At 39.0% G+C, this 26324-nt stretch overlaps 1 protein-coding gene across 3 annotated transcripts in view; it reads right to left on the bottom strand.

Annotated features, from left to right (window-relative positions):
* Nucleotides 1–2269: 2269 nt before the first annotated feature.
* LOC103037096 (roundabout homolog 2) overlaps nt 2270–26324 on the bottom strand; it is a 143265-nt gene continuing 119210 nt past the window's right edge. Inside the window, exons 18-27 of one of the 3 annotated variants that reach the window (XM_049468864.1) lie at nt 24444–24530; nt 24225–24267; nt 19721–19848; nt 17629–17904; nt 14620–14779; nt 13189–13449; nt 10193–10392; nt 7070–7234; nt 6162–6401; nt 2270–3999 (exon numbers count right to left, since the gene is read on the bottom strand). In XM_049468864.1, coding sequence (XP_049324821.1) covers nt 3998–3999; nt 6162–6401; nt 7070–7234; nt 10193–10392; nt 13189–13449; nt 14620–14779; nt 17629–17904; nt 19721–19848; nt 24225–24267; nt 24444–24530 — 1562 coding nt within the window. In that variant the 3' untranslated portion in view covers nt 2270–3997. The remainder of the gene's footprint in view (nt 4000–6161; nt 6402–7069; nt 7235–10192; nt 10393–13188; nt 13450–14619; nt 14780–17628; nt 17905–19720; nt 19849–24224; nt 24268–24443; nt 24531–26324) is intronic. The other 2 variants (XM_049468865.1, XM_049468866.1) reach the window with 2 other exon arrangements.

Genomic DNA, 26324 nt, shown 5'->3' with positions numbered 1-26324 from the left:
CCCTTCTAGTGATAGGGGGATTCCTAATGAGTGGGTTAGTTAATTGGCCTTGTAATCTGGGGCAAAAATGGGGAAAAGTTTTGAAAAAATGAATAAATAAATAAATAAAAATATCCAGATTCATGTGGACAGGCCTTTACGCCATGTTCAGATTGGCAGCACAAATCCGATTTTCAACTCAATTGTCGATAGTGTGAAATAACATGAAATCCAACATTTGCTAACTGACACCTAACATCTCTAACAAACTAATGATGTCTAACCTCATTTCCTTCTTCCCCCTTCTTTCCTCCTCTATTTTCCTTTGGCCTCCTTTAGGTCCTGTCGAAAAATGTTTTTGCCTTGAACTTCTATGTCCTCTATTGCTAATGATTATTTGTAAGTTGCTTTGGATAAAAGCATCTGCTAAATGTAATGTCAGGGTGCAGCAAGGACAGGACATGGAGTGCGAACACAATTGCAAGTAATATATATATATATATATATATATATATATATATATAATGTAATTAATTATTATATAAGTGACAAATGTAATGTGGTCATATGCCAGTCCATGGTGGACACATCCCTTTCCTTGAGGGACATGCCATACAGGCCGAAAAAGTTCTAAACTGCGATCTTACCAGGGAGTCTGTTTGGAGGGCGAGATGATGCACCTCCATGGCTATGTTGGTTTCACAGCCACCAATTTATGCTGTCAAGACACACAAATCCGAACTGACTTGTAAATAACAGTGTAGACAGACTTGTAGAACACAGTATTTCACGCCACTGTTTTCCAAAAAAAATGCACTCAGTGTGCTTTTCTACGTGCTAAACTGCACACCAGAAAGCAAGAGTGAGGTAAAAAGGCCATTCCTAAGCCAGAGTGACGTTCCAAACCACTGGGGTTCCGCTGGGGCGGTGTGTATATGAGTAAGACTGTGTGTTACAGAGGAAGGCCATGGTGGCAGGAATTCCACAGTGTCATGCACTGTAATCATGGGTTCCTGATAATTAGCTTCTCCATTTAGCCCACAGCCAGAGCATGGAGAGTCTTCCATTAACAAAGTCAACACCACAGGCTGGCGCTCTGTGTACATGGAGGACAACTGTGTACAGTCATAGAGCACAGAGAGATCTCTGCTCCAGCAGTTTCCAAAAAAGAACAGCACCTCATGCCTGTGCTCTGGTGGCAATGTGCCAGACTCTACAGTAAGACTGTATTAAAAGACGAGAGGAGTGCTTCCTAACCGAGTCTGGAGGCGTTTTTTGTATGTCAGTTTTTTGTAGTTTGTAATTTGCTTGGCACCAGTTGCACAGTGGCCTCTGACGTCAATGCAGCCGTTCAATTAATCTGCAGAGATAGGACACACATTTTTGGACAGTCTGTACCATTTAGACTGTGATCTACAAATCTACAGTGATGCAAATATTGTAATATAATGGATACAGAGTAAGGTCTCCTAAATATAGTTTTCTCTGACTCTGTTTCGTCCCATTGTGTTTTTAGCCATGCACTTTTTTCATTTGTCTTCCACTTCTGTCAGCCAAGAACAGAAAGCTGAGGATGCAATTAGCACAGCCTCACCAAACCTAGATTAAAGGGTTGATAACAAAAACCAGTTAAAAGGGTTGATAACCAAAACCAGTTACAAAAAAAAAGAACTAATCAGCTTTAAAATGATTACTAACAGAAATAACCTAAATGAAACCAGGTTTAAGGTGGTTACAAACAGAATAAAATAAAACCAAACCTGGTTAAAACAGTTACAAACAGAAAAAAAATAAAACCAAACCTGGTTAAAACAGTTACAAGCAGAAAGAAACAAAAACAAACCTGGTTAAAACAGTTACAAACAAAAATATTTTGTTAAAATGGTGTAAAACAAACAAGCAAACAAAAAAAAAACATAAACTAGGTTTAAACAGTTGAAAACAGAATGAACAAAAAACAAATTTGTTTAAAACAGAAATAACCAAAACATAACCAGGTTTAAAACAGCTGAAAAAGAACATTTAGAGCATTAGACCACCTAGCTATGAAAATGACTAGTTCTAGTTCTAAATCCAGAAACATTGATTTGAGGTTAGAAACGCTGTCTGTAAATAAGACCATGTTTGTAAAACTTGGTTTTAGAAAGATTCAACTTTCCTAAAAACATCAGTGACACATTTTGAAAGGGTCTGATATTCCAACCAAGTTTATTTTCTCAGTTAGGGAGCTTACTTTTTAATAAGCTTAAATACACCCAGCTTTGAAAGAGAGAAGCATAGTACACAGATCCGCAGTATTCACATACAGATTTTATTTGCATTGTTGATTTCAGAAACGGTCACATTTCGCAAGTGCATGTGGTTTCCTGAGGGCAGAACGAATCTGGCAGGTTAGAGATTCTGTACAGGTGGAGAAAACGCACACCACGAAAATAAATAAATAAAAATCAAAGCTCAGCAGAGAAACATCGTACTAATGAGCGTGTGAGGATGACCAGAGGACGGTCCGGTCACTCTCCTCTTTTCTCAACAGCTGAGAATAGATGGCATGTTTGTTTCCATTTGGAATTGTCAGTATTTACTGAAAATCTCTCATTTATAGAGTAGCACTCGAGCTTAAACACATCTGACAAGTAACTGATTCTTCTTTTTAATTTACAATGGCTTACTGAAGAGCAGAATATTAAATAACCATGCTAATTGGGAATGAAATTGGGATCGCTGCCAAAAAAAGGAAATGATTTCAAGGGTAATGTTCCCTTTCTGTAATCTCCCCCCCCCCCCCCTCCTCGAAATTTCATCCCACCTGTTCTAACCTGCCTTCATTTGCACAGGTTAAACACACCTGCTAGAGGTCGAGCACAAGCAGCTGTCAACTGCTACTTTCACTACGGTTTCACTCAGAAACACGGAGGACGATACGCTGTGACATTATCATCATGTCATTCATTTCTCAGTCCCCAACTCCACTGCAGAGCACTCATTTCACTCAGTAATATACAGTATATCTCCTTCCTTGAGTCCTTGAGAAAAAGGCTTCTTCATATAGTTTAATATTATTTGTAGCCCAAAACATTCGAGACGGACTGTGATGGAGCATTTTCTGCTCTTAAAGCAGGCTCAAATGACCAGGGACAGGCAATTAAATTACACCTGCTCTTGTATTTGTAAGTACTATACGCTTTCAATATCATTCTGTTCCATCAGTCCAGCGGAAATCCCATCGCAACAATCCAGTAATAATACATCTGTATTTGTGGACGCTTCTGTCCTAAATCTCTTTATTTTTAGGCTGCAGTGCAGACTCTCTAGCATATCTGTAGCATATCTTTTCTGTTTCCACGTCAGCGGGAGCTGAAGATATTTTGTGCTTATCACCAAAGAATGTTTTGTGCAAAATAAACAATTATTTATAATAACTTAGCAAATATTCAGAGCATTTATGAAAACAAACAAAAAAAACAGAAATCATGATACCACATTTTTTATCCATTCACAATGTTAAAAAGACCATTTAAGAGACAAACCTAAAAATCTGATTTTGGTTTGCATAGCAAAGCAACATCAAATAATAAAAAAAAAATATTTACAAGTGATACACATCCCTCGTATTTATTTGGATTTACATACTTGTGATTTTTCATATTAATTCTTTCCAAAAACGAGCAAAACAAAAAGGCTTTCTTTCTTGCTTTTTCTTTTTTTTAACAAGTGATGTACACTGTGTGACACGTAATGGGAGGGACATGTGACGTCTCGCCGTAAGGTAGACAAAAGCAAATCGCAAGTCAAAGACCACTGTGAGATGTGTGTCTGTACATTAGCTTCAGATTAGAGTTCAGTGTTTCTCTCTCTCTCTCTCTGAGGTAAAGATCACCTCACAGAAGACCGGTGGGAGAAGCTCTTCAGGCATTGCACGGGTGAACTATGAAAATCTCTCTCTCTCTCACTCTCTCGTGTCCTTGCTTTCATTCGGGTGGGCAGTGAGTAGTCTGGCGCATCTCTCACACACAGGGCACTCTGAAACACAGACGAAGCCAGAGGTCAGGTCACTTGGGTTCATTTAGACACACGACTCTCTTCCCATTCAAATCAAGAAGGTGAAAATGAGCTTTTTTTGTATTACAGTTCTTTAAGAATAAACAAGAAGAAAAGTTTGTAATGTTAAACCAGTTTTACATTTGGGTTTGTATGTTTTGTTTTGAACAGGAACACATGAGGAATTAGTTTATAAAAAAGTCGTAATTAAATCAGAATATGTTGTACTTTAGATGTACTTTAGACTCTTCTAAGTAGCATATTTAGCTTTGAGGTCAGATCTGCAAACTTTTGGTATTTTAATCTTAGTGTCTTAATGAGGGAGAGTCATCTGAAATAGTTCTCTCAGCATCTAAAACTAGTTCCTAAAGGTGCTAAACAATAGCTGCTGCTTTTCCTTCATGTTGTGAAGTTCCAGCTCATCCCAAATCACCATCATGTTTACTACATAATTCCATACATATGTGTCCCTTAATTGTTTTGATTTCTTCATTATTAATCTACAATGTAGAAATGAGTGCAAACCTTTGACTGGTACTGTATTTACTTTTCATATTATAGTAATATTATGGATATTATGGTACATGTAGTGCTGGGCGGTATACCAGCCCATACGTTATACTGGAGAGGAAATTAAAACCAGTATGCATTTTTTACATACCGCCATACCGCTAGAGGCGCTGCGGAGCACCGTCAGACAAGCACACTAACAACAGCTCAGCTCACACAGTCCTGCCTAAAGAAACATAACTCCTGGAGCTTTTGCTGCTGCTCCTTGCAATACAAGTAACTATAGCCCTTTTAAATATATTAATACTGTAGCTTGAAGGATAATATTAATGCACACTAAACTGAATGCATTTGTTAAAAGGAGAAAAAAGGGAAGTGTTATAAACTAATAAACAGCTACTCTTTTTTTTATCTCTTTTTAGGGTCTATTATTTACATTCTTCAGCTGTTTTTTCTGCTAATGAAGACTGGTTTGTTCATATATTGTATAATTTGGTGGGACAAAGTAAGCTCTATACCAGGGGTCACCAACCTTTTTGAACCTGAGAGCTACTTCTTGGGTACCAATTAATGCGAAGGGCTACCAGTTTGATACACACTCGTGAAATTACAAATTTTCTCAATTTACCTTTAATTATATGTTATTATTAATAATTAATGACATTCATCTATGTGAAGACACAGATATCAATAGGCAACACTATTATTATAAATCTCTGCAAGTGTTTACATTTTATATTATATTTTAATATAATATTACATATTATATTACATTATATTGTATAATAATATATAAACTATAGGCTATCTCTAAGCTAATATTAATGTAATATAATCTAAAATTACATCAATGCAACTGTGATTTAAAAAAAAAAAGAATAGCAACAAAAATGCTATTTTTAGACCAGGCCTGCGGGCTACTCATAAGGTCCTTGCGGGCTACCTGGTGCCCGCGGGCACCATGTTGGTGACCCCTGCTCTATACTAATCAAAGTTTTAATTAAAAAAAACTATAAATAAATAATAATAATAAAAAATACCGTGATACACCAAGAAACTGTCAGAATCTTGCAAAATCACTACTAATCGCCATTTTCTACCAGGTGATGCTGTATAAAAAGAGGCAGTCAGTGGCTTTACATGTATTGGAGGAGGTATGTGCTAGTCTTGACCCTCCAAGCATTACTAGTGATGGAAGGATGAGTGGCATAAAAAAAAACAAAAAAACAAGGCTTGCCGAAAACAACTTCAGCCACAAAATGACACAAATTACAAAATTCTCCAAGCAGTATTTTGTTTTTGGCAGATTCCCTGTTTCTGTTTTTAATGCACCACATCTCACTTACAATCCACCTCAAAAACACTGTTTCAAAAGGCAACTGTGTTCCATAATAAAATGGCCAAAGAAGGTTAAAAAAAGTCGATGATGAAATAACACTTTTTGCCGTTTAATTTTCTCAAAATCTAATAATTTTTGTGTGAGACAGAACTGTGGAGTAATTGCAGTAAAACAGATTATTCTCTGAGATATCAGCAGTGACCAACCCAGTTTTTCGGCCTTGTGCCTATCTCTGTAGATAATGAGTATGTTCTCCTTCAGATCAATAAGCCTGCAGTTTAAGCAGTTTACTCACATAGGTGTCCATAGTTGGGCTCCATGCTGGCGGACCCCCGGCCTGAAGAATCCTGCTGCTCTGTATTGGACCTTTGGTGAGAGCCTCGTCCCAGCGTGCCTCTGGAGCTCCAGGGGGCCAAATGCTGCCGCTCCAGCGTGGACACCATGCACTCCTCGGGGGGCTCCGATCCCATCGATCCCCAGGACGTGTGCAGCCGCGCACCCACACTGTGAAGAGGCTCTGAGGCAGGAGCTCGACCTGAACAAAAGTCAAATATAGTGTAAATATATCTATATTTATATTTATAAATATCACTGTTAATACTTCAGTACATATTAATTTAAAATAATCATTATTTTTTTGTTTACCTGATTAGTCAACTGTTATTTTTTGCCATGCCCTCTATCTCTGCTTACTGGTAAAAGGCTTTTGTTCCAATACATGTTTTACCTTACAGCTTAACTTTTAGGGCCCTAGTGAATTTTTGCAGGACCTATTGATAGTTTGACATACCTCTATTCACCTAAAAATTACAAAGTATTTATAAAAAAGTACAAAGTAAGTCACCCATGCCAGATGGTATTTTAGTAATATGTATTCTTTTGAGATGTAAATATTAACAGAATTTAGATATTTGTATGACTTTGACCATGTCCTGATCAACAAATTAGTAATTATTACTTTTTCTAACAATTAGACGGGCAGAGATATTTATAAACACATTAATTATTACACAGGAAAAATATTTAAGCTAGTATTAACCCATAGAACTCTAGAATTGCTTTGTGATAATTAAACACATAAATACAGTTACATAATTACATGTACTTTCAGTATTGACAGGTTTGATTCTTTTTTTTTTTTGATGAAACATGACAAAAGTATAAAAGTTTTTTTTTCCAGTTTAGGCCGTAGCTTTTTCTCACCATCTGCAGCGTTGTCTCTCCTGCGGGGCTCGGTGGCCAGCGTCTCGGCCCGATGTTTGTGAGGAGCCTGTGTTACCCTCTGATGGCCCAGACTCTGAGTCCCCAGCAGCCCTCCATCTATCGACCCGGGACTGGTCGGCTGGGTTCGGTGGGAATAGGCATGTCCTGTGGGTCACATGATAAATTAGAACGACTGCAGCAGACCAGATCTACTGGGGTGCCTGTTCACGTAATTCAAACGAGATCATCATAAATATGCTGCACTGCACATTTCAGAAACGAGCGAGCCGTGCCAAATTCAGAGCTCTTGGTTCTCTGCCATGTTGCCAGTTCCCACCGCTGCTGTGGTTGCCCCCTGTAGGACAGGAGAGAGAGCTGCCTGTCGGTTGATATTAATGTAAAACTGACAAGGGCAGAGCAGGTCATATTTAGCCAAACTCCAAGTCTGTCCTGCAAGGTCATTCTCTGGGGGGTGGGGGAGCAAGACAAAAAGACCTTTACGGTGATAGGATGACGCAGTACCACAGTTCATGCAAGCCAAGCAAGGCAGCAGATTACTGGTCGGGAAACTACTAAATCATATCCATACAGGCCATAGATCAGACACGCCTGGTGTCAAAGCAAGGAGGTCTACTGTTCCATCATAACTGTGAAAACTGCACTGGAACCCAAGGTGGTCTTCTCTCCTCTCAACGCTTCTAAACTGAATGTGCAATTTTCCAGACCTTTATCTTCTGTTCACTTTATGTAACTACAATAATTCAGCATTTAACAAATAAATGACTTCCTTAAAGAAAAAAAAGAAAGAAAGAAAGAAAAAAAATCACTCAGCCAGAAATGTTTAGTTTTTACAGATTATTACACATTTCTACAGATTTAGCTGATTATGACTGGTTACGCTCTGTTCTATAGAAAAAGAACAGAAACAGAACACCGAAGATATATTGATTTCTGAACTCTTAAAACTTTATCAATATGAACTTGTTTTCTTTGCATTATTTGAGGTCTGAAAGCTCTGCATATTTTTGTTATTTCAGCCATTTCTCATTTTCTGCAAATAAATGCTCTAAATGACAATATTTTTATTTGGTAATTGGGAGAAATGTTGTCAGTGATTTATAGAATAAAACAACAATGTTACAACAAATTTTCCTCAAACATATACCTATAACAAAGCTGTATATGTCATTGTCCATTTAAAAGATGTAGAGAGTTCCTTACGGCACTCTGTTCTTCACTTCAACTGAACGTCCCTAAGTGACACAAACACACTAAACATCTCGGATGTGTGTGAATGTAAATGGGTGTACATAACCTCATTTGCAAAATGCCTTTGTTCTTGGTTAATGCTAGAGACAAAAAAACTTTTTAAGGTCTGCTCCAACCTATTTAATAATTCACCTGCTTTAATAAAATGTCATATTTTTATATCTAAGCAGTTTTGACCCAATTTCTAGAACAAAATGGTGAAATTCAAGTTCATAAATTGCTCTTGTGACATACTTTACATATATGACATAAAACATTAAACACATATTATAACCTTGAAATATTTACAGAATTTATGTGGCATTTTTATCACAATAAAAAAAATAAAAACACTACTAAGCTGCGGAAATAATGTAACTGATTAATTTATTTTGGATTAAAATTAAACATTATATCTGGGCTCTTCTGCATTACCACTCCTTAAAGCTTTATCACAAAAAAAAAAGATCACACAAAATAGATATGTTTGGATATGTTTCCTGGTGCATGAAAAACTGTTTTACATAGGTTTGAAATTAGTTTTGAGACAAAAACACATTTTTTAATGTAAGGAGTTGTTTGTACCTGAACTATCAAATCTGTCTACAGAGCAATTTTTGTTAAATCACTGTGAGCGATGAATATTGCACAGTGAGAATGATGCATTCACTGAGATTTCACCCATTAAATTATGCCGTTGGGAAAATTACATTTCAGAAATGTGCCAGTATGTCAGTTTTTATAGGTAACAGTCTGTCACAGAGTCTGAAAAACAGGAACCAGAGTTATCAGAATCCTGTTTACTAGGTGACATGTCTGACTAAAAAGGAATGCTTTTATTGCACCCTGTGGATCTTAAATTATCCTGTTTTTTATTTTTTGGAAAAAGACTGACTGGTACTGTCAAAAACAATCATTTTAAAACTACAAAAGGATGAGTAGAAGATATTAATGCATCTCACTTAATCATCACTTAGTTGCACGATTTTTATGTATGATAAACAGGTTCCTGTGTGCATACTGAGCATCTGGAAGTTGAATAACTTGTTGGCTACATTTTCCTTGTAGTGTAAAACTAAACAATAACACCTGATTGAACATGGCTTTTGCCGCCCACCACACATAGGAAAAACTTAACTGCATTGACTAGAAAAGAAGAATTTTTTTTTTCAATACTTGAAGAATTAAGAAACTATTTATATAAAACAACATTTCAAGAGCAGCATTAAAGCTGAAGATGCTACTGGTAAGAGCAATGCTGTACTTTCAGACTGTACAAACACTGTCCTTCTGAACAGGTTCTAAAACTGGCCTGCTTACTCTGACACTTATTAATCTGGAAGGCTGTATTTTGTTACTCTGCAGACATGGTTATAGGAAGTGGCAGAAAGGGAGGTGGTAGGAGCCTGTGGAGAGAAACCCTTCAATCATGCATCCACATTTGACTTGTAAATTAAAAAGCTCAAATGAGATGTCAAGTAGAAATGATTGCTTCCATCTACCATTATTGCATTTACTGACTGATACAGCCTTTATTTTTCTAATATGAATTGTGCTGCGATGGGAAGGCCACCATTTTTGTTTTTCTTCTTTGTTAATTCATGGAAATCTGCAGAGAAAAGTATAATGTCTGAAGAAAATTGGAAATCAATAGTATTTTACTCAGAGTGCACGTTCAATTTCAGGAAAAGGGGAAAGCCAATGGACTGAAAAGACTTGCTGGAAACAGAAAATAATATAATTTGACTTTAACTCCAATATTCTAGCAAGCAAGAGTACACAACACTGTTTCCCCTTAAGAATTCATGCATTTCTTGCATGGTTGAGACTCGTCGATGTGCTCGTGTGAGGGTGGGATTCAATAGTGCTGTTCACCTGTGATCGCTCCCTCTATGGATTCCAGGCTGCGACCCGGGGGGTAGTCTATTCCACAGAGCTTCCGAGATAACTCGTACTCTTCGCTGTCACCCTCCTCATCCTCTCCTTCCGTCAGAATGTCTGATCCTAATGTACTGGACACATAGGCCACTGGTGGGACAGGGGTCTTGGGTTTGTGAGAGCTGCCTTTCAGATGCCTGGAAAAAAAAAATTACCATAAATTACTGATAGAAGATAGATGTGAAAAAAATATCTAGAGGTAAAATTGAAGGTCAGGTATTTACCACACATTCTGTTTATTAGACAGAACAGTGTATAGTTTTTTTTTTACACAGCCCAGTATTTACACTTACGATGCTTCTGTGTAAACTGTATATTAAGTTAACAGGCATTACATTATACATATTAGTTGCTAAAGGTTGGGAATAACAAAAATTAGTACACCCCTGTTAAATATCACTTAAATATTACTTTATGAAAAACTGCATCATACTACAATGATAATTTGTTTTATTGTGAACAATAGTGTATATATATATATATATATATATATTATAGTAACAGCCAGTTTAAATCAAAGTTAAAAACAATAGAACAATAGAAATGACTGCACTAAATGCAATTATTTGAAACAATAGCCAACAATGCAGAGCGTGAGAGGTAGCATGGTTTCAGTGTGTGTTTGTGTATATGAGTGTGTTTGTGTGTGTGTGTGTAAGGACCTGTTTTGACCAATTTGACTTGATTTTGGTAAATTAATGTTTTTGACATCATTAATTGACTACTGGTGTAGGCACTATGTCATATGTGGTAATTGCTCTTCCAAATGTATTTATTATAATAAAATATTGCAAGTAGCATAATATTTATTTATTTGTGACAAACTTACCAGGTTCTGACCTGGGTTTTCTGGATCTGTCCTAAGTTACTCTACTCCCCCCTCAAAGCTTAAGCATTCGACTAACTTCCTCTTAACATTTAATTGCCACTGTCACAGGACAACTAATGTAGGAGGACAAAGTCTCCCACAAGCTTTCCTCTGCCGTCTTGTCTTATCAGACTTCCCGCCACACAGCATGACTGAGCAGCTGAAGGCGCTTGGAGGAGAACACTAAACTATCCATCTCTCTTTCTTCACCAAAGGCTTGATGCATTGCTTAGGGGGAAGCAAGGCACCCTGCCATTTCTTCCATGCACTGTAAACATGGGCAATCATGCTCTTAGGTACGCCTGGCCATGGATGACATGTGGCCAGCTGGGACGAAAACTTGGCTTGTAGTAGCAGAACCGAGTGCAACATGGAAGCAATGCTTTTGCCAGACAAATCACTGAGGAGCCTCAGACCATGTAAGGCTGAAGCAGCTGAAACGCTCAACACTGGTAGAAGATCAAGTCTGGGAGGCGCTAAATGGGAATCTTCTCCATGTGGACGCATTGAATTTACAGTCTATCCTTCATCCATGTGGAAAACTGGAGCGGATGGTGCTAATTCCATTGTTGGACTGTGTGGAAAGCTAACACAATGGGCTGGTAATTGGGTTGGTGGGGAGGGGGAAAGCAAGGCAGTGGGCAGGCCTGTCAGTTACACGTCTGTAATCTTCAGCACAGCTGCCTGGGCTGTCAACCTCGCTGTGTCTCAGGCGCGTAGCATCTCCACACGTAATTACCGGCTCTTTTTCCTGTTGTCAAAGACGCCAGCAACACCAACCCAGTCATTACCCCTGGAGCTCCTGTCCACCACCCCCTCCCTGTCATGACAAGATTCTCCCACCGCATGCTACAACTGTAATCAATGAGGCTGTGTTTGGCATTCCAAAGGTAAGGTGAAGCCTCACGTTTTCAACTGCATGGAGACTAAATAACGGGTAATGAAATCCTAAAGTGCTGTATTGATATGCAAAAACATCCGTTCACTTCAGCTGATTGGTGCCACTGTCTGTCACAACACACACTGCCATGACCAGGTGTATTTCTGAATAGCACAGAAATGTCTCATTATGTGGAAAAACACATCTTCAGCAGTATAATTTGCGGTAAAATTGTGATATTGCAATATTTTTACCAGCAAAGATGGTGATAGATATTCATCGCGAAATTATTGAAAGTGAACAAAATGAACAAGTATGAAGGAGAAAAGACTAAATTAAATTCAAACTTTTATTTGAATTATTTACGTATGTGTATGTAATGTTATTCCGTTTTATTAAATGCATTATTAAGTGCATTAAAGCATTATACACTATACAGCTCTGGAAAAAAACAGTTCTGAATCAGTTTCTCTGATTTTGCTATGTATAGGTATATGTTTGAGTAAAATGAACATTGCTGTTTTATTCTATAAACTACAGACAACAATTCACCCAAATTACAAATATAAATATTGTCATTTAGAGCATTTATTTGCGGAAAATAAAAAATGTCTGAAATAACAAAAAAGATGCAGAGCTTTCAGATCTTCAATAATGCAAAGAAAACAAGTTTATATTTATTAAGTTTTAAGAGTTTAGAAATCAGTATTTGGTGGAATGCATCATGCATCTTGGCATGTTCTCCTCCACCAGTCTTACACACTGCTTTTAGATAACTTTATGCCACTCTTGTTGCAAAATCCAAGCAGTTCAGCTTGGTTTGATGGCTTGTGATCATCCATCTTCCTCTTGATTATATTCCAGAGGTTTCCAATTTGGTAAATTCAAAGAAACTCATATTTTTTAAGTGGCCTCTTATTTTTATCCAGAGCTGTATATCAGGTGTCACCAACCTGTTCCTGGAGAGTTACACCTCCATCCCAAATTTAACAAACCCTATTCAACCAATCAAGCACTCCTGGAGACAGTAATTAGATGGATCAGGTGGGATTGATTAGTGTTTGGAGCTAAAGTCTGCTGGAAAATAGCTCTCCAGGAGGAGGGTTGGTCACTCCTGCTATAGACCCTTTATAGATCCTTCAGATGCTTATAGCATGTGGTACTCCTCTGGAGCAGCTTTCTCACCATGCTTGCTTGGCCACCTCATACTGGTAGGCACGGGTAAGTTCGTCCAAATGGGCTTGAAGCATGGACTGCATTTCCTCGTGGTGGGAGGAGCCTAGCGAGGCAGAAGAGCCCTGGCCATAGGGCAGTGCTGATGGAGAGGAGGCCACGCCGCGGAGAGGTGGAGTGGGCACTCGCTCCTCCTCCTCTAGCTCGTCCTCCATGCCCTGGTGCAGGTAGGTCTGCACAGGAAGGGGTGGACCCCAGCTGTCACTCTCATACCTGTGGCAGCAGAATAAAGGAGGATATAAAATAAAATTAATATTCAATACTTGAAGCTTAAACTACAAAGCTTAAAATTTCCTTTTTTTTTTGTTTGCCCGAATGAGACATTAAAACAGTACTCTCCAGATTCTCCATCATTCCTGACCTTAAATATTTCTTAAATATCACACACAAATGTCAGATGCCTCAGGTCTATTTTATTGATTTTCCTTAAAATAACAAAGTGAGTGAACTATGATCTCCATCGATTGTAAGTCTACAATACTGGTGGATAAATACACCGATCGGCCATAACAATCATTGTGCATTTTTCCAGCTATACTGACCATATAGGAACACTTTGTGGTTCTATAATTACAGACTGTAGTCCTGTAATCTGTTTCCCTGCAATCTGTAATCTGTTCGTTCCTCAATAATCAAGACCTCACAGGACCAACAACACAGAGCAGGTATTATTTAAGTGGAGAGTCATTCTTATTCTCAGTATTGCAGTGACACTGATTGGCATGGTGGTGGTGTATGAGGTGTTAGTGTTGTGCTTATTTGACTGGATTAGACACTGCCGTCGGGCTCGAGTTCTTTTAAGTTTAGGCACACTCCGGAAGGAGGATGGAGAAGCGTTTTTTAAAGGCTTTGAGCCGAGAGGTTTATGCTGCAGCAGTGCAACTTTACAATGGGCTGAAATTTCTACACATCCCTGAAGATTAGTGTGTATATGTCTGAAAACCCCAGCACCAATTTAGGCCACAACAAAGATATTTTATGGCTTTAGTTGTAAAAGGAGAGATATCAGCTCACTCAGCAGTGCTTGGGGAAGCAGCATAATGTTCATTAAGCTAACTCTCTCTTTCGTGCTCTCTCTTTTTCCTTTGCTGTTCTAAGCAGTTTGACTGAGGAGGCAGGCCGTGCTGTGTAGCTGGGTGTGTGAACGGCGCTTCCTCAGCACATTTGGTGAAAGAGAGAGGTTCCCTGAAGTACAGTTAAAACTACCTTGCTGTTCGGTCGTCTCGCGTGGCTTTGATGAAACAGCTACGTTGTGTATTGAGTGCGATAGAAGAGCTTTGCGTTGCCAATTAAGCCACATGTTCAGCATACTTGTACATCTTGAAAATGTGAAATCATTAAGGCTATAAATCTTTGTGAGTGTAGGTATGATGTTAATCTTACCCTCCTTCAGCTTGACGGTCTGGGGCATAGTGGTCCATTTCAGTCCCTGGTAAAGGGTTCATTGGTGGGGGAGGGAGGGGTATGTTGGCCCAGCAGGAGCCGTTGGGTTTTGCTGTTTTACTGCCGCCTTTGGATTTCTTCTTTTTACCATTCTTTCCTCCTATAGGGGGCAGCAGAGAAGAAGAGAGCCTTCACTAATGAAGCAAAGGACACATTCCGACATTTCCACATTCGATATCAGGCATAATCAATTTCAGCCACAAGGTAAAATTGGACAGAGTCTATCGCAAGAATCAGAGTGTCCTTCTGACCTGCAATACTATACAGAGAGAGAGAGAGAGAGAGAGAGAGAGAGAGAGAGTGTGTATGTGGCAGAAAGCTCGAATAATTGTGCGGGTATAAGGTCAGAGTTTAGCTAGTGAGTCTGGTCCCCATCACACAAGCATAAGAGGCCCAGTCTGCGAGTCGCCTAATGAGCAAGTCCCGTTCCCCCTGTGGACCCGCAGACTGCCAGGGAAGCTGTTTTATCATCACCTGCTCTACCTCCTCTCCTCTCATTATCTCTCTCTCCCTCTGTCTCGCTCTGTCTGAGCCACTGATGGACCACAAAGACACAAAGAGATTTCCTTTGCCACATCTCTCTCCTCCTCTGCATGCTGCGATTGGCAGCCTTCACAACCTGGAGGGCCTCTTCCATAGTCTTGAGCTCAGCATGCTTATGACAGAGGCTCATTTTGGTGTTAAAGTAAAAGGCCCGAGTAAAAGGGCTAGGAAAGGCGTGGATGCAGCATCGTTGCTCTACGCCTCCGCATGGCAACAGCGCACTAATTTTATGTCCACGGGTCAAAACACAGAGGAATCCCTGCCTGCACTAATCAAATTAATCCACAGCAACGTGCTGTAATTCTCTGACATTTCTGGGCTAAAAAACTCCCAAGGCTGAGTAGCAAAAAACACACATGAAAAGAAGAGGAGCGATTAAGGACGATGTCCTCCGGGTCTGTTTTCAGCAAAAATGTAAATATTAAATCTATTCCCCCGTGATTCAGGCTCTTTTATATCCTTTTTACTTTTTTCCCCTCTTTTCTTCTTCCCCTATTGACTTTTCTTGGCTTTTATCTGCTCATCCTCTCATTTGCCCCTCTAGTGCTCTCTCTTCTCTCTTTCTGTGGCTTTCTCTCTATTACATTAGACGCTCTGAGATACTAGAAGGTCCAGCGCTCCTAATTAACCGGCCAAGCAAGAAAATTTCAGGCTGGACTCGGACAACCCCAGCGCAGCGCTGTGGGCCATCGTCACTGACCGTTGGCCAAAACAATGTGGCATAAACACAAAGGCTACAAATACGATATTCATAAAAACAGACACAGAAGAACAGGCAGAGATAGAAAGAGGGCAACAGTGTACATGAGACAGAGAGAGCATACGCAAGTCTGTTCTAATGATTTTAAAAATAGCTTACTTAATTCCATACGAAAGAAAAATCTTTTTTGCTAGATTAAATATGCTGTGCAAACACTGAGTAAATCTCCTGTCAACACTGCATAAAAAAATCATATTTAAATCTTATGCTATCTTTTAATGGGCAAACTGACTCATTTAGTTTTCTTTCAGAGGCAGGAATATTCTGGAATTCATTGTTGTTTATTGAAATGAATGGTAGTAAAGAGTGAGGTTATCCTGCTTTTATTAGAGTAACTGTATCTATTCTTCATGGAAGGCTTTCTATTCTAGTGTTAGTGAGCGTAAAAACCCACACCTGACAAACCCTTAGTACCAATAAATTCATGTATGTTGGCTCCAGAGGGTCCTATTCTATTGGCAATACTTCTCCACAAGGACTAGGCATGCACTGTCTATGTGCCTTTGTACATCTCTGTCAGCGATGGGTGCAACTTAAATAGAAAATGAAATGCATTCAATAGAATGGGTCTCAGTTTATATACACATAAATAATGATATTCTAAGCCAATCCTATACAATATAAATATCTATTTGTGAGGCACGTGTGTTGTGTGTGTGTGTATACATACTGATGAGTATTCATGTGCACGTGTGAACAGTAGAGGTATGCACAAGCATATTCTCTGCGCAGCTACCTTCTAGACTATAATATGGTGTGAGAAAGATGTTGAGAATGAGCACGGCAGAGAGAGAAAGGGAGAGACAGAGCATACATCATGTCTAATGCCATTAGAGAGTTATAAACTCCCCCAACATTGAGCTGTGAAACAGTGAAACGGTGTTCTCGGGATGGGATCAATAGGGGAGATACTCTAAAATCTACCCTGCACATTAGAGACATTTACTCCAACATAAGCATCCCTTGTCAAAAAAAACTTAAAAAAATACTTAACATGGAAAAGTACACCCTTTTTAAAATTAAAATATGTACTTAAATACACAATAAATGTGGTATTTTGGAACAACTTACGGCAACTTAAGTATATTTTGGTTGTAATTAAGCTATATTTAAACACAATATAAAAAAGCATTAAATTGAATGCTTTTTTCGTACAACTTAAGTAGATTTAAGTATTTGTTTTTAAACAACACAACTCATTTTTTAAAGCATTGCTTAAAAATACATTTTATGGAAACACAGAGAAAGCATATTTAATGTGCATTTTCATACAATATATTACATTGAAAATGCACATTTAGTATTCTTTACTTAACATACTTTTAATGCTCTTAAGTATATTTCCTCTTCACAAGGGATAACAAGCTATTTTTATTACTGTTCCTTTTAGAGAAAAAAGTAATGAAACTGTATCCTAATACTTTTGTCCATATAGTGTACTGTATGTAAGAAAGACTGCTAATAATTAATTTTGTTTGACTTAGTATTTTCAGTTTTTCTTTTATTGTGTTGGCCACAGTCATTAATTACATATTGTGCTCATTTATCCGTCTGAATAAGAATAATAGTGTGTGTGAGAAAGAGAGAGAGAGAGAGCATGTGAATGCTGCACAATGCCTGCACCCATCCCTGGAGCTTGATTGTACCGTTGGCGCAGGATCTGCTGTCAGTAAGCGAGTAGCCCAGACTGGCCATTTCTTGTTGGGCACGCAGCGAGGCTTTCCAGCGGGGGTCAGGCCGATCCACGGCCAGCTCATGGAAGCTGTTGGACTGCAGGATCTGAGTGGTGGCGTAGGGGGTGGCCTGGTTGCCTCGGGCCGGGCTGCTGTAGCCCGTCTTGCCTGTGAAGTCGATGCTGCTGTAGATGGCACCGTCTGACAGCATGGTGCCCGTCTTCTCGCCAGCCCCAGCCGGCAGCACGTCTGAGAAGGGAGAGATGGCGTTAGATATGGAGAGATTAAGAAAAGAAGGCAAAGAGTGAGAGAGACAGAAAGAGAGAGAGAGAGGTAGAGCAGCATCTCTTAAGGTCAGTGTGAAGCTTATTAGCGCACCCTGCTGCTGCTGCTCCAATGCACCCTACTCCAGCTCAACCCGGCTCAAATGAGGTGAGATAAATAAAAGTGATTAGCCAGCAGATTAATTATCAGATGACACGGGATGCTCGGTGGGGGGGCGTTTGGCGGCCGGGGGAAGACGGACACACACATGGAGCTGACCTTCAGCTCAGACCAGCACAACCCGCAGAGCACTGATGAACTCGCTGAGATCTAAATGTGCCCGGCTCTGTCACACGCTCATGCTCATACACAAATCACACAAACACACACACTTTCTCACACAGGCGCATGTTTGAACAGGTATGCTTAATGTGATGATATGGCCAAAAATCTTGAACCTGCTGGTTAATCATTTACCCATGTTAAACAAATGTAATCAGCCAGGACATGTTTGATGTCTGAAGCTAGTTTAACCTGGAGCTACAAGGCTAATGAAGATGGGTAAGTATCTCATGCACTTGCTTTTGTGGTTTCGGACCCTGTGTGACATATTATTTATAGAGAAACAGCCATGTATCTAAAAAACATTCATAAGCCCTATCCAGACAGGATTATATTCTCAGCGGGACGTCTGTGAAAAATAGTTCACACTTCTACTCAGTGATAAAACTTTTGCATCCGGACTGCAATTGAAAAAACAGGAGGACCAGTGAGTTTTTTGGCTTTCTCGGTAACATGACATCGCGTTCAGTAGCTCCTCCATTTCCACTTGCTGTTGTGTTTACACTTTGGGCGTGCGTTTTCACAGAGATCCATGTCATTACGGTAATTACGGTATCTGGCAGGGGACAAATAGCAATTTAATTAAACGCGAGGTGGTGAAACTCAGAGATGGAACTAAACAGGTCCCCACATAGTGGGAATTAGTGAGTAAGGAAGTGTTACATCTAAGCCATCCAGGCAAAAACATAATGTGTCACAGATACATTTGAAGTAAAGTGTGTGTACAGATAAATTATAAATTTACTATAAATATCAGGAAAACAAACAATTGTCCAGTTTTACAGTGCTGTGATGTATTTGCAATTTTTTTTTACATAAGTACTATTTTATTTTTCACTAATCATACTAAGCTATGGTTGGGAGCTTAAAAGGTATTGAATGATTTGTGTTTGCACTGATGTAGTACACTTTCTAGAAAGTGTTACAACTACATATAACTTGACTACATAGAAAGGAGTAACATTTGGAACCTTAGGTTTCAGATGCACTGTTCATAAACAGTATTGTACCAATACTCAAAATGTATTGAGTTGTATTCTACTCTCTCCTACTTGTTAGCAAAATTAGTAAAATTTGTAGTATGAAAATGTTTTAAATAACCAAGTTGAAACAGTGACATATCTTGGTTGAATGAAAACATTTCGGGTAAAAGTGAAAAACGTGCCACTTTTTTTGTTTTTAGGCTTCAATGGCACATTCTGGTATATAAAGGCTGATTAAATTGAAAGAGAATGTTCTGAGAAGTGTGTGATCACCTGTCATTTCAGTGCTGAGGGATTCTCAGGTTACTGAAATATTCATATCGCTCATACATGAATTCAAAACATATCACACTTGTGTGCTCTGGGCCCTGAACCTATGACCTGCTCCTTCCCTCGGGGGCTTTGAAGTGCTACTTTCAGGCCTTTCCTTTTATTTATTTCTTTCCTAGCTACTTTTCAGGCTCCTGGGATCTTACCTCCGCGTCCAAAGTTGCTGTGGTCTTTTGAGGCGCCCAGGCCTCCGTTGGCAGGCAAGCTGGTGGAGGGCCAGGAGTCGGCCAGCCAAGGGAAGCCAGGATCACCGGCTTTCAGCAGGCCAGGACGACTGAGAGAGGGAGATAAAGAGAACAAGAGAGAGGGAAAAAGAGAGGGAGGAAACATGCACATGTAAGGGTATGATCTACAAGCCACTGGAATGGTGAATAAGAAACAAAGACCAACATTCATTTTTTTTCCCTTTTTTTCCTTCCAATTTGTGTTCTTCATTTCCCCCATTTCTCGTTCGCGTTCTGCATCAGCACCAGATTGCTGTGAGAGTTCGCTCCCCACACACACTGCCCCCGAGCAGGGGAAATAATAAACAAGCAAACAAAAGACATAAAACAGTGACAAGTCTATAAATCTGTCCCCCAACCCCCATTTCTGCCCTGGAGAAAGAACAAGAAGCAAGTAGCGACCGCGTGGCAGAATATTAAAGACCCCTACAGCGAGTATTTCCACCTTCATTTCGAACCCGAGGGGTATTCTGTCTGTCTCCATGCTAAGGGTGGTGCTGAAGGAGTCTCCATGGTAACGGGTAGGGCGATGTCTATTGGCTGGCAGCCTCCAATTGAGAGAAAAAGAGCTTCTTGATTCTTGATAAAAACACGATGTGGAATTGATGCTTTTTTATTTTGTTCAGTTACTGGGGATGGAGAGTATGTTCTGCCCTTTATCTGTGAAGCCAGAGTCGGGCAGGCAGGCAGGCAGGTCGTCCACGTGATTGGGTTTTGTCTAATGAATGCAGCAGCCCACGAAAGCGCTTCCCCCCTAAGAGCCCAGGCAGCCAGAGCGCAGGGGGATTTCAACACATCTGAGCTCAATGGCTCAAAGGTGGAGGAACCATTATGTGAGCTTTTATTCACCCAGGCTAACACATACACATATTCACATGCATCAACATTCACATTAGCTTGCACATTCCAGTACACACACACACACACACACACATATGCGTGTGTTTGTGCACGCTCACTTCTGTACTCAGTGACACACACATAAAAGCAAAGAGTTCCAGTTTATATTTAGAAGCGAGATTTTTTGCTACATTTGTTTGGCCTCTTGGCTAGCTTTGCCTGCTCAGGTGTGACAACAGAGAGGACGAGAACATTCAGAACAAAAGAAAGAAAAAAAAAAGAAAGGAAAAAAAGAGAGAAAAAGAACTGCACTGCTCACTGTTCCTCACCCCCACAGTGACCTTTTACCCTTGCCTTCACTCGCTCACTGGGCCACCAACTAGTGACATTCAAAGGGGCTTGTGTGTTCTATAGGCTGGCTTACAAGGCAGCAATGAACACGAGTGGAAATGGATGTCTATATAAATGTGTAAGAGAAAGAGAGAGAGAGAGAGAGAGTAACTGCTTGTGAGGGACTCGTTTTCTCAGATAATTATCTTTTCACATCCCGGTACATGTGGGTAGTAGTGTGCTCTTGAGCTCCTCTCGACAGAGAGAATCCATCACCGGCTCTGGGGAAGCACCACCCGCAGCTGGGCTGGGACGATGAATGGGCGAATAAAAAAGCTGCCCTGATGCATTAATTGTTTCTGTTAATTCCAGTCGGAGGAGATTTATTAGCCAATCAATCGATACATCAGCGTACGCGTTACTCTTGCACAAAGGCTGTAAGTGTTGGAGCATCTATCAGCCACCTGTCCGCCACATCATTAAGATCAGCTCTGGGTCCGTCCCAAACTGTGCGCGCTTTAGCAAATCGGCCCTAAAGCAGGAGCTTTATGTCTTTAAATCCCTACTTTTACTACAAAATTATTTAGTGCATTGTGAATTCTCAATTTGATAGGTACTGACCAATCCATACTAGGAACATGCAAGGTCTGCAACAAGACCTGTCTGATGTATTGTAGATCTTCTGCCTAGTCATGACAATTTGGTCCATGTCAAAGTGTCTCAGATTTTTACATACTGTGGGTGATACTGTAAAAAAAAGTAAAACAAAAAAGCCACAATTTTTAAAATATATGAGCAAATCTCGATTATGATGTAGATTTTTAACTCTTACATAATTTCAGTTTTTTAACAGAACCATTTAAAGTGATCAGCAAGCTATTTTTTCCTTCACGTTTACCTAAAAAAAAAAAAAAGAATAAAAAGCAGCCCCCTTCAAGCTTTTATATTAAACACAATGTATACATACCCTCCTTGTATTTCAGGTAAGGAAAAGTATAAATGATTAAAATCACTGCAACATAAAATAGTTCTTTACAGGTTTCTGAGAGAAGAAAATATCTGTCTACTGAGATTTCCTCTGGCAGCTTCTACATGTAAAGATAAGCCATTTTGAAAATCACATTAAAACAGCAAGTCTAATAATCACATAACCTCGAATTACCTCCCAGACCTACTTGTGCATTTTCAGGCTTTCAACTCATCACCTTCAAAAAGTAACTGTTCACTTGCTTGTCTAATATCCACACCCCTTAACAGTACTGTAATTACCACTGTAATTTTTGGGATTTTGAAAATTTTCGAATTTTTGCTTCAAATTTTCCTATCATCCTTGTTTAAATTTTACTGTGTAAATATCTGCTAATATTTATTTTCTATTCACTGGATGTTTGTGATCTGAAAAAAGTCCGAGCTGTGAACAGAATAGGATGCAGAAAATGTTTCACTTAAAATATTTTGTTGCTGATAACTGGAAAACCCCTAGTGGCAGTGGACTGCTGTTTATATATACAGTAATATGTGGTTTGGGACACTCTCTTCGCAAATTCAAATTATTAATTTGCTGAACTTTTTTAAATGTAGGCGTATGTGTTGCCCTACTACTGCCCACACTGGACCGGCTCACTGCCCACGCACATGACATGGAAAATTAGCCCCATATTGCAAGATATTAAGGTGGGCCCTGTGGGAGTGCAGATCTCAAGCTGCAAGGCTCTCTTTACTGTGGAATTGAATCATAGAATAAATCTTGTGTCAAAATACCTAAATTATTCAAATCGGGCTCCTACAATCTTACTGCTACAGTACTGAGCTGCACTGCACCAATGGAGCTAAACGAAACAAGCCTGGTTTGAAACAACGAAAGAAACAGAAATGTTGGTTATTTATTCTTTAGCAGATTAATTATTTTATCAGAAGACTTTTTACTTCTATTTCTTTACATTTTTTAAAATGGTCCTTTTAAAAGTAGACTTCTTACTCCTATTTTATTTCAGATTGTTTTCATTCTCATCCTTCAAAAAACCCTATCCAGATAAATCTCTCCATCCAGATAGAGTGAATTTGATTGTGGTTGGATATAGAGAAGTATAAACATATACCATTCTGACTACCTATTGGTTTATAAGTGATTTATCCATCACATTTGCACGTCATGTCACACTCCAGCAGGAACATAGCAGACATACAGCTCTAGAAAAAAATAAGAAGCCACTTTAAAAACGATAAGTTTCTTTGATTTTACCAAATTGAAGATGGATGATCACAAGCCATCAAACCAAGCTGAACTGCTTGAATTTTTGCACCAGGAGTGGCATATAGTTATCCAAAAGCAGTGTGTAAGACTGGTGGAGATGCATGACAAACTGTAATTAAAAATTAGGGTTATTTCACCAAATATAATTTTTTTGTTATTTTAGCCATTTCTCATTTTCTGCAAACAAATGCTCTAAATGACAATATTTTTATTTGGAATATGTATATATATATATATATATATATATATATATATATATATATATATATATATATATATATATATATATATATATATATATGTTAGAGTTTGGAATAAAACAACAATGTTCATTTTACTTAAACATATACCTATAAATATCAAAATCAGAGAAACTAATTCAGAAACTGAAGTGGTCTCTTATTTTTTTCCAGAGCTGTATGTAGCCTAGTATAAAGATGATCCATGGCAGATATTCAAGAGAACTCGAGCGAATGAATGTTAACACTTTTGAGGATACCTTTGTTTAGGTATATGCTACAACCTACAACAGTTGTTGGTTCAATAAAACATTATTGAATTTTATTGTCTCATTTTATTGTCTCAGTTTCTTCCTTCCTAGCTATACAAGGACAAATTTGTGGAGGGAGCATGGGCTCACCATCTTTAAATCCATACATCACAATGTACCAATGCTTCATTATATCCCCTGTCCGCATGATCTTCAGATGAGCACTGAGCACAGCCAGCATGTAACTGAAGCACATCCGGATGAGCTCTGATTCTCCAGACTGAGTCATCTGCTGCTACTCTTTCATGCCCAAGGCTGAGCACTCAGCATGCAGGATTCAGGGAGAATAAAGCCCAGCAGAATGGCCGTGTCTCAGGCACGGAGCAGGGCTGATCGATAGCTACAGGACAGTCTGTAGTGAAAAGCAGCCTGTGTTGATTTCTCTGGTGTGTTTACTTGGTCAGAGGTAAATGTCACCACATGGAGAGCTGAGAGAGTGATGCAGCGCTCACCTTCCACTTCCCATCAGGCCTCTGTCTCCACGCTGGAACGTCACTGCGGGGCCAGCAGCAAGAACAACACGGCAGGAGGAGGAGGAGGAGTAGGAGAGAGGGAGGGAGGGAGAAAAAAGAAAACAAAAAAGAAAACAAAACAGATCCGTCTCAGATCACTGCTTTGCTCTATCCCATACAATGCATAAATGAATGTCTGTTGCACACTGGATGGCTTACTGCCTATAGTTGGGTCGAGCCCGTTGCAAGTTAGATAGGGACGGGACAAATGGTCAGTACCTGCACGGGTGAAGGTGAACGACTGGACTGTGAAACAAAAAAACACAAAACAGAGACAGCATTAGAATTCGATTGAGATATAGAGCAGAAAATGCAGATGATGAAGGGATGAGATGATAAAGCCACATTCCATACATTTATACAGACACACTGAAATGACAATAACAGGTTTACATGCACACCAACAGTTTAATATCAGCCAATTAATGCAATCCTAACTAAGATATGATAATGCAAACATAAGATTATCAGGGTCGGATAAAGGTCTGAGTCAATCCAGACTATTTGTGATGACACCTTTATGCTTTATGACTCCAGACCAGAAATGTTACAATAATATCTGTCACTGCTTGAAGAAAATCTTGTAGCACAGGGTTTTGCATCTCTAGAGCAGGAACAATGTATTATCAGCTTTGCAAAGTCCAGCAATGTTCCCTTTATTCAAGAAGGGAATATACAAGTGTATCATACATTGATACACTTGTGAGGATGGTTGCATTTCAAAACTTAAAACAAAACCACTAACTTTTTGCAGTTAACTCATGCATATTCTAAACATAGATTCATAGTCATATTGAGATTTAGAGCTTAAAAGGTTTAAAAGCAGTTTAAGAGAATTTTGTTTCGCTAATATTCAGACTATTAATTCACACTGACATGTCAAAAGTCACGGGATAGTACTATGTAAATTGATCCTGAAATATGACCGCAGTTCAGGGATGGTTTGGGAAAACCCACACCTGTATAAGTGATCTTGCTCTTGAGTGAGGCTGAAGGCTGGCCAGCATGTTCATGCCAAGGTGATGTTCAAATAAAGCATGATAGTGAGTGCCAGATGGATAGGAGGACATAATGATTGTTACCGGCAGTGTCTGGCAAAAACTCTCCATGCAAACAGACAAGTGGCAAGCTTCCATGGGACATGGCAAAATAAGGGGACACTAAACTAGGTCCTGTCCCATGACTTCAGCTACATCATATTTTTTTAATATATTTTATGTCAAATTTAATATAGAGCTCTGGAAAAAAATTTAAACCACACTAATTAAGAGAAGGATGATCACAAGCTGAACCAAGCCAATCAAGCTGAACTGCTTGAATTTTTGCACCAGGAGTGGCATAAAGTTATCCAAAAGCAGTGTATAAGACTGGTGGAGGAGAACATGCAAAGATGCTGAAAACTGTGATTAAAAACAGGGTTATTCCACCAAATATTGAATTCTGAACTCTTAAAACTTTATGAATATGAACTTGTTTTCTATGCAATATTTGAGGTCTGAAAGCTCTGCGTTTTTTTTTGTTTTTTAAACCATTTTTCATTTTCTGCAAATAAATGCTCTAAATGACAATATTTTTATTTGGAATTTGGGAGAAATGTTGTTTGTAGTTCATAGAATAAAACAACAATGTTCATTTTACTCAAACATAAACCTATAAATAGCAAAATTAAAAAATATATATATTCAGAAATTGTAGTGATCTGTTCTTTTTTTCCAGAGCTGTGTATTCTTGACCAAACTGAGATGCAGAACTACCACACTAGGAGGCAACTAGACTACATTGAGATAATTCAATTTTAAAATGCTATGCATTATTTTAAGTTTGCATGTTTGCTGTGCATGCAGAGATTTTTATTTATGCAGGTCATTTGAACGTGTTGGCTTCTGCATGCATGTCAACATAATTAATGATATTCATGTCTTTCACACGCTTGTGCTAGCAGTCATATAGCAAATGGTGGTACTTGGAGGTTCCACATAGGAAACTCCAAGGTGAAAGCCCTTATAAATGATCTCCACACAAGCTCAAATTGCTGTTAGA

Source organism: Astyanax mexicanus, chromosome 20 (assembly GCF_023375975.1).
Source record: "Astyanax mexicanus isolate ESR-SI-001 chromosome 20, AstMex3_surface, whole genome shotgun sequence".
Classification (NCBI taxonomy): Eukaryota; Metazoa; Chordata; class Actinopteri; order Characiformes; family Acestrorhamphidae; genus Astyanax; species Astyanax mexicanus.
The sequence above is the reverse complement of the archived record's forward strand: the minus strand, read 5'-3'. Positions and strand labels throughout refer to the sequence as shown.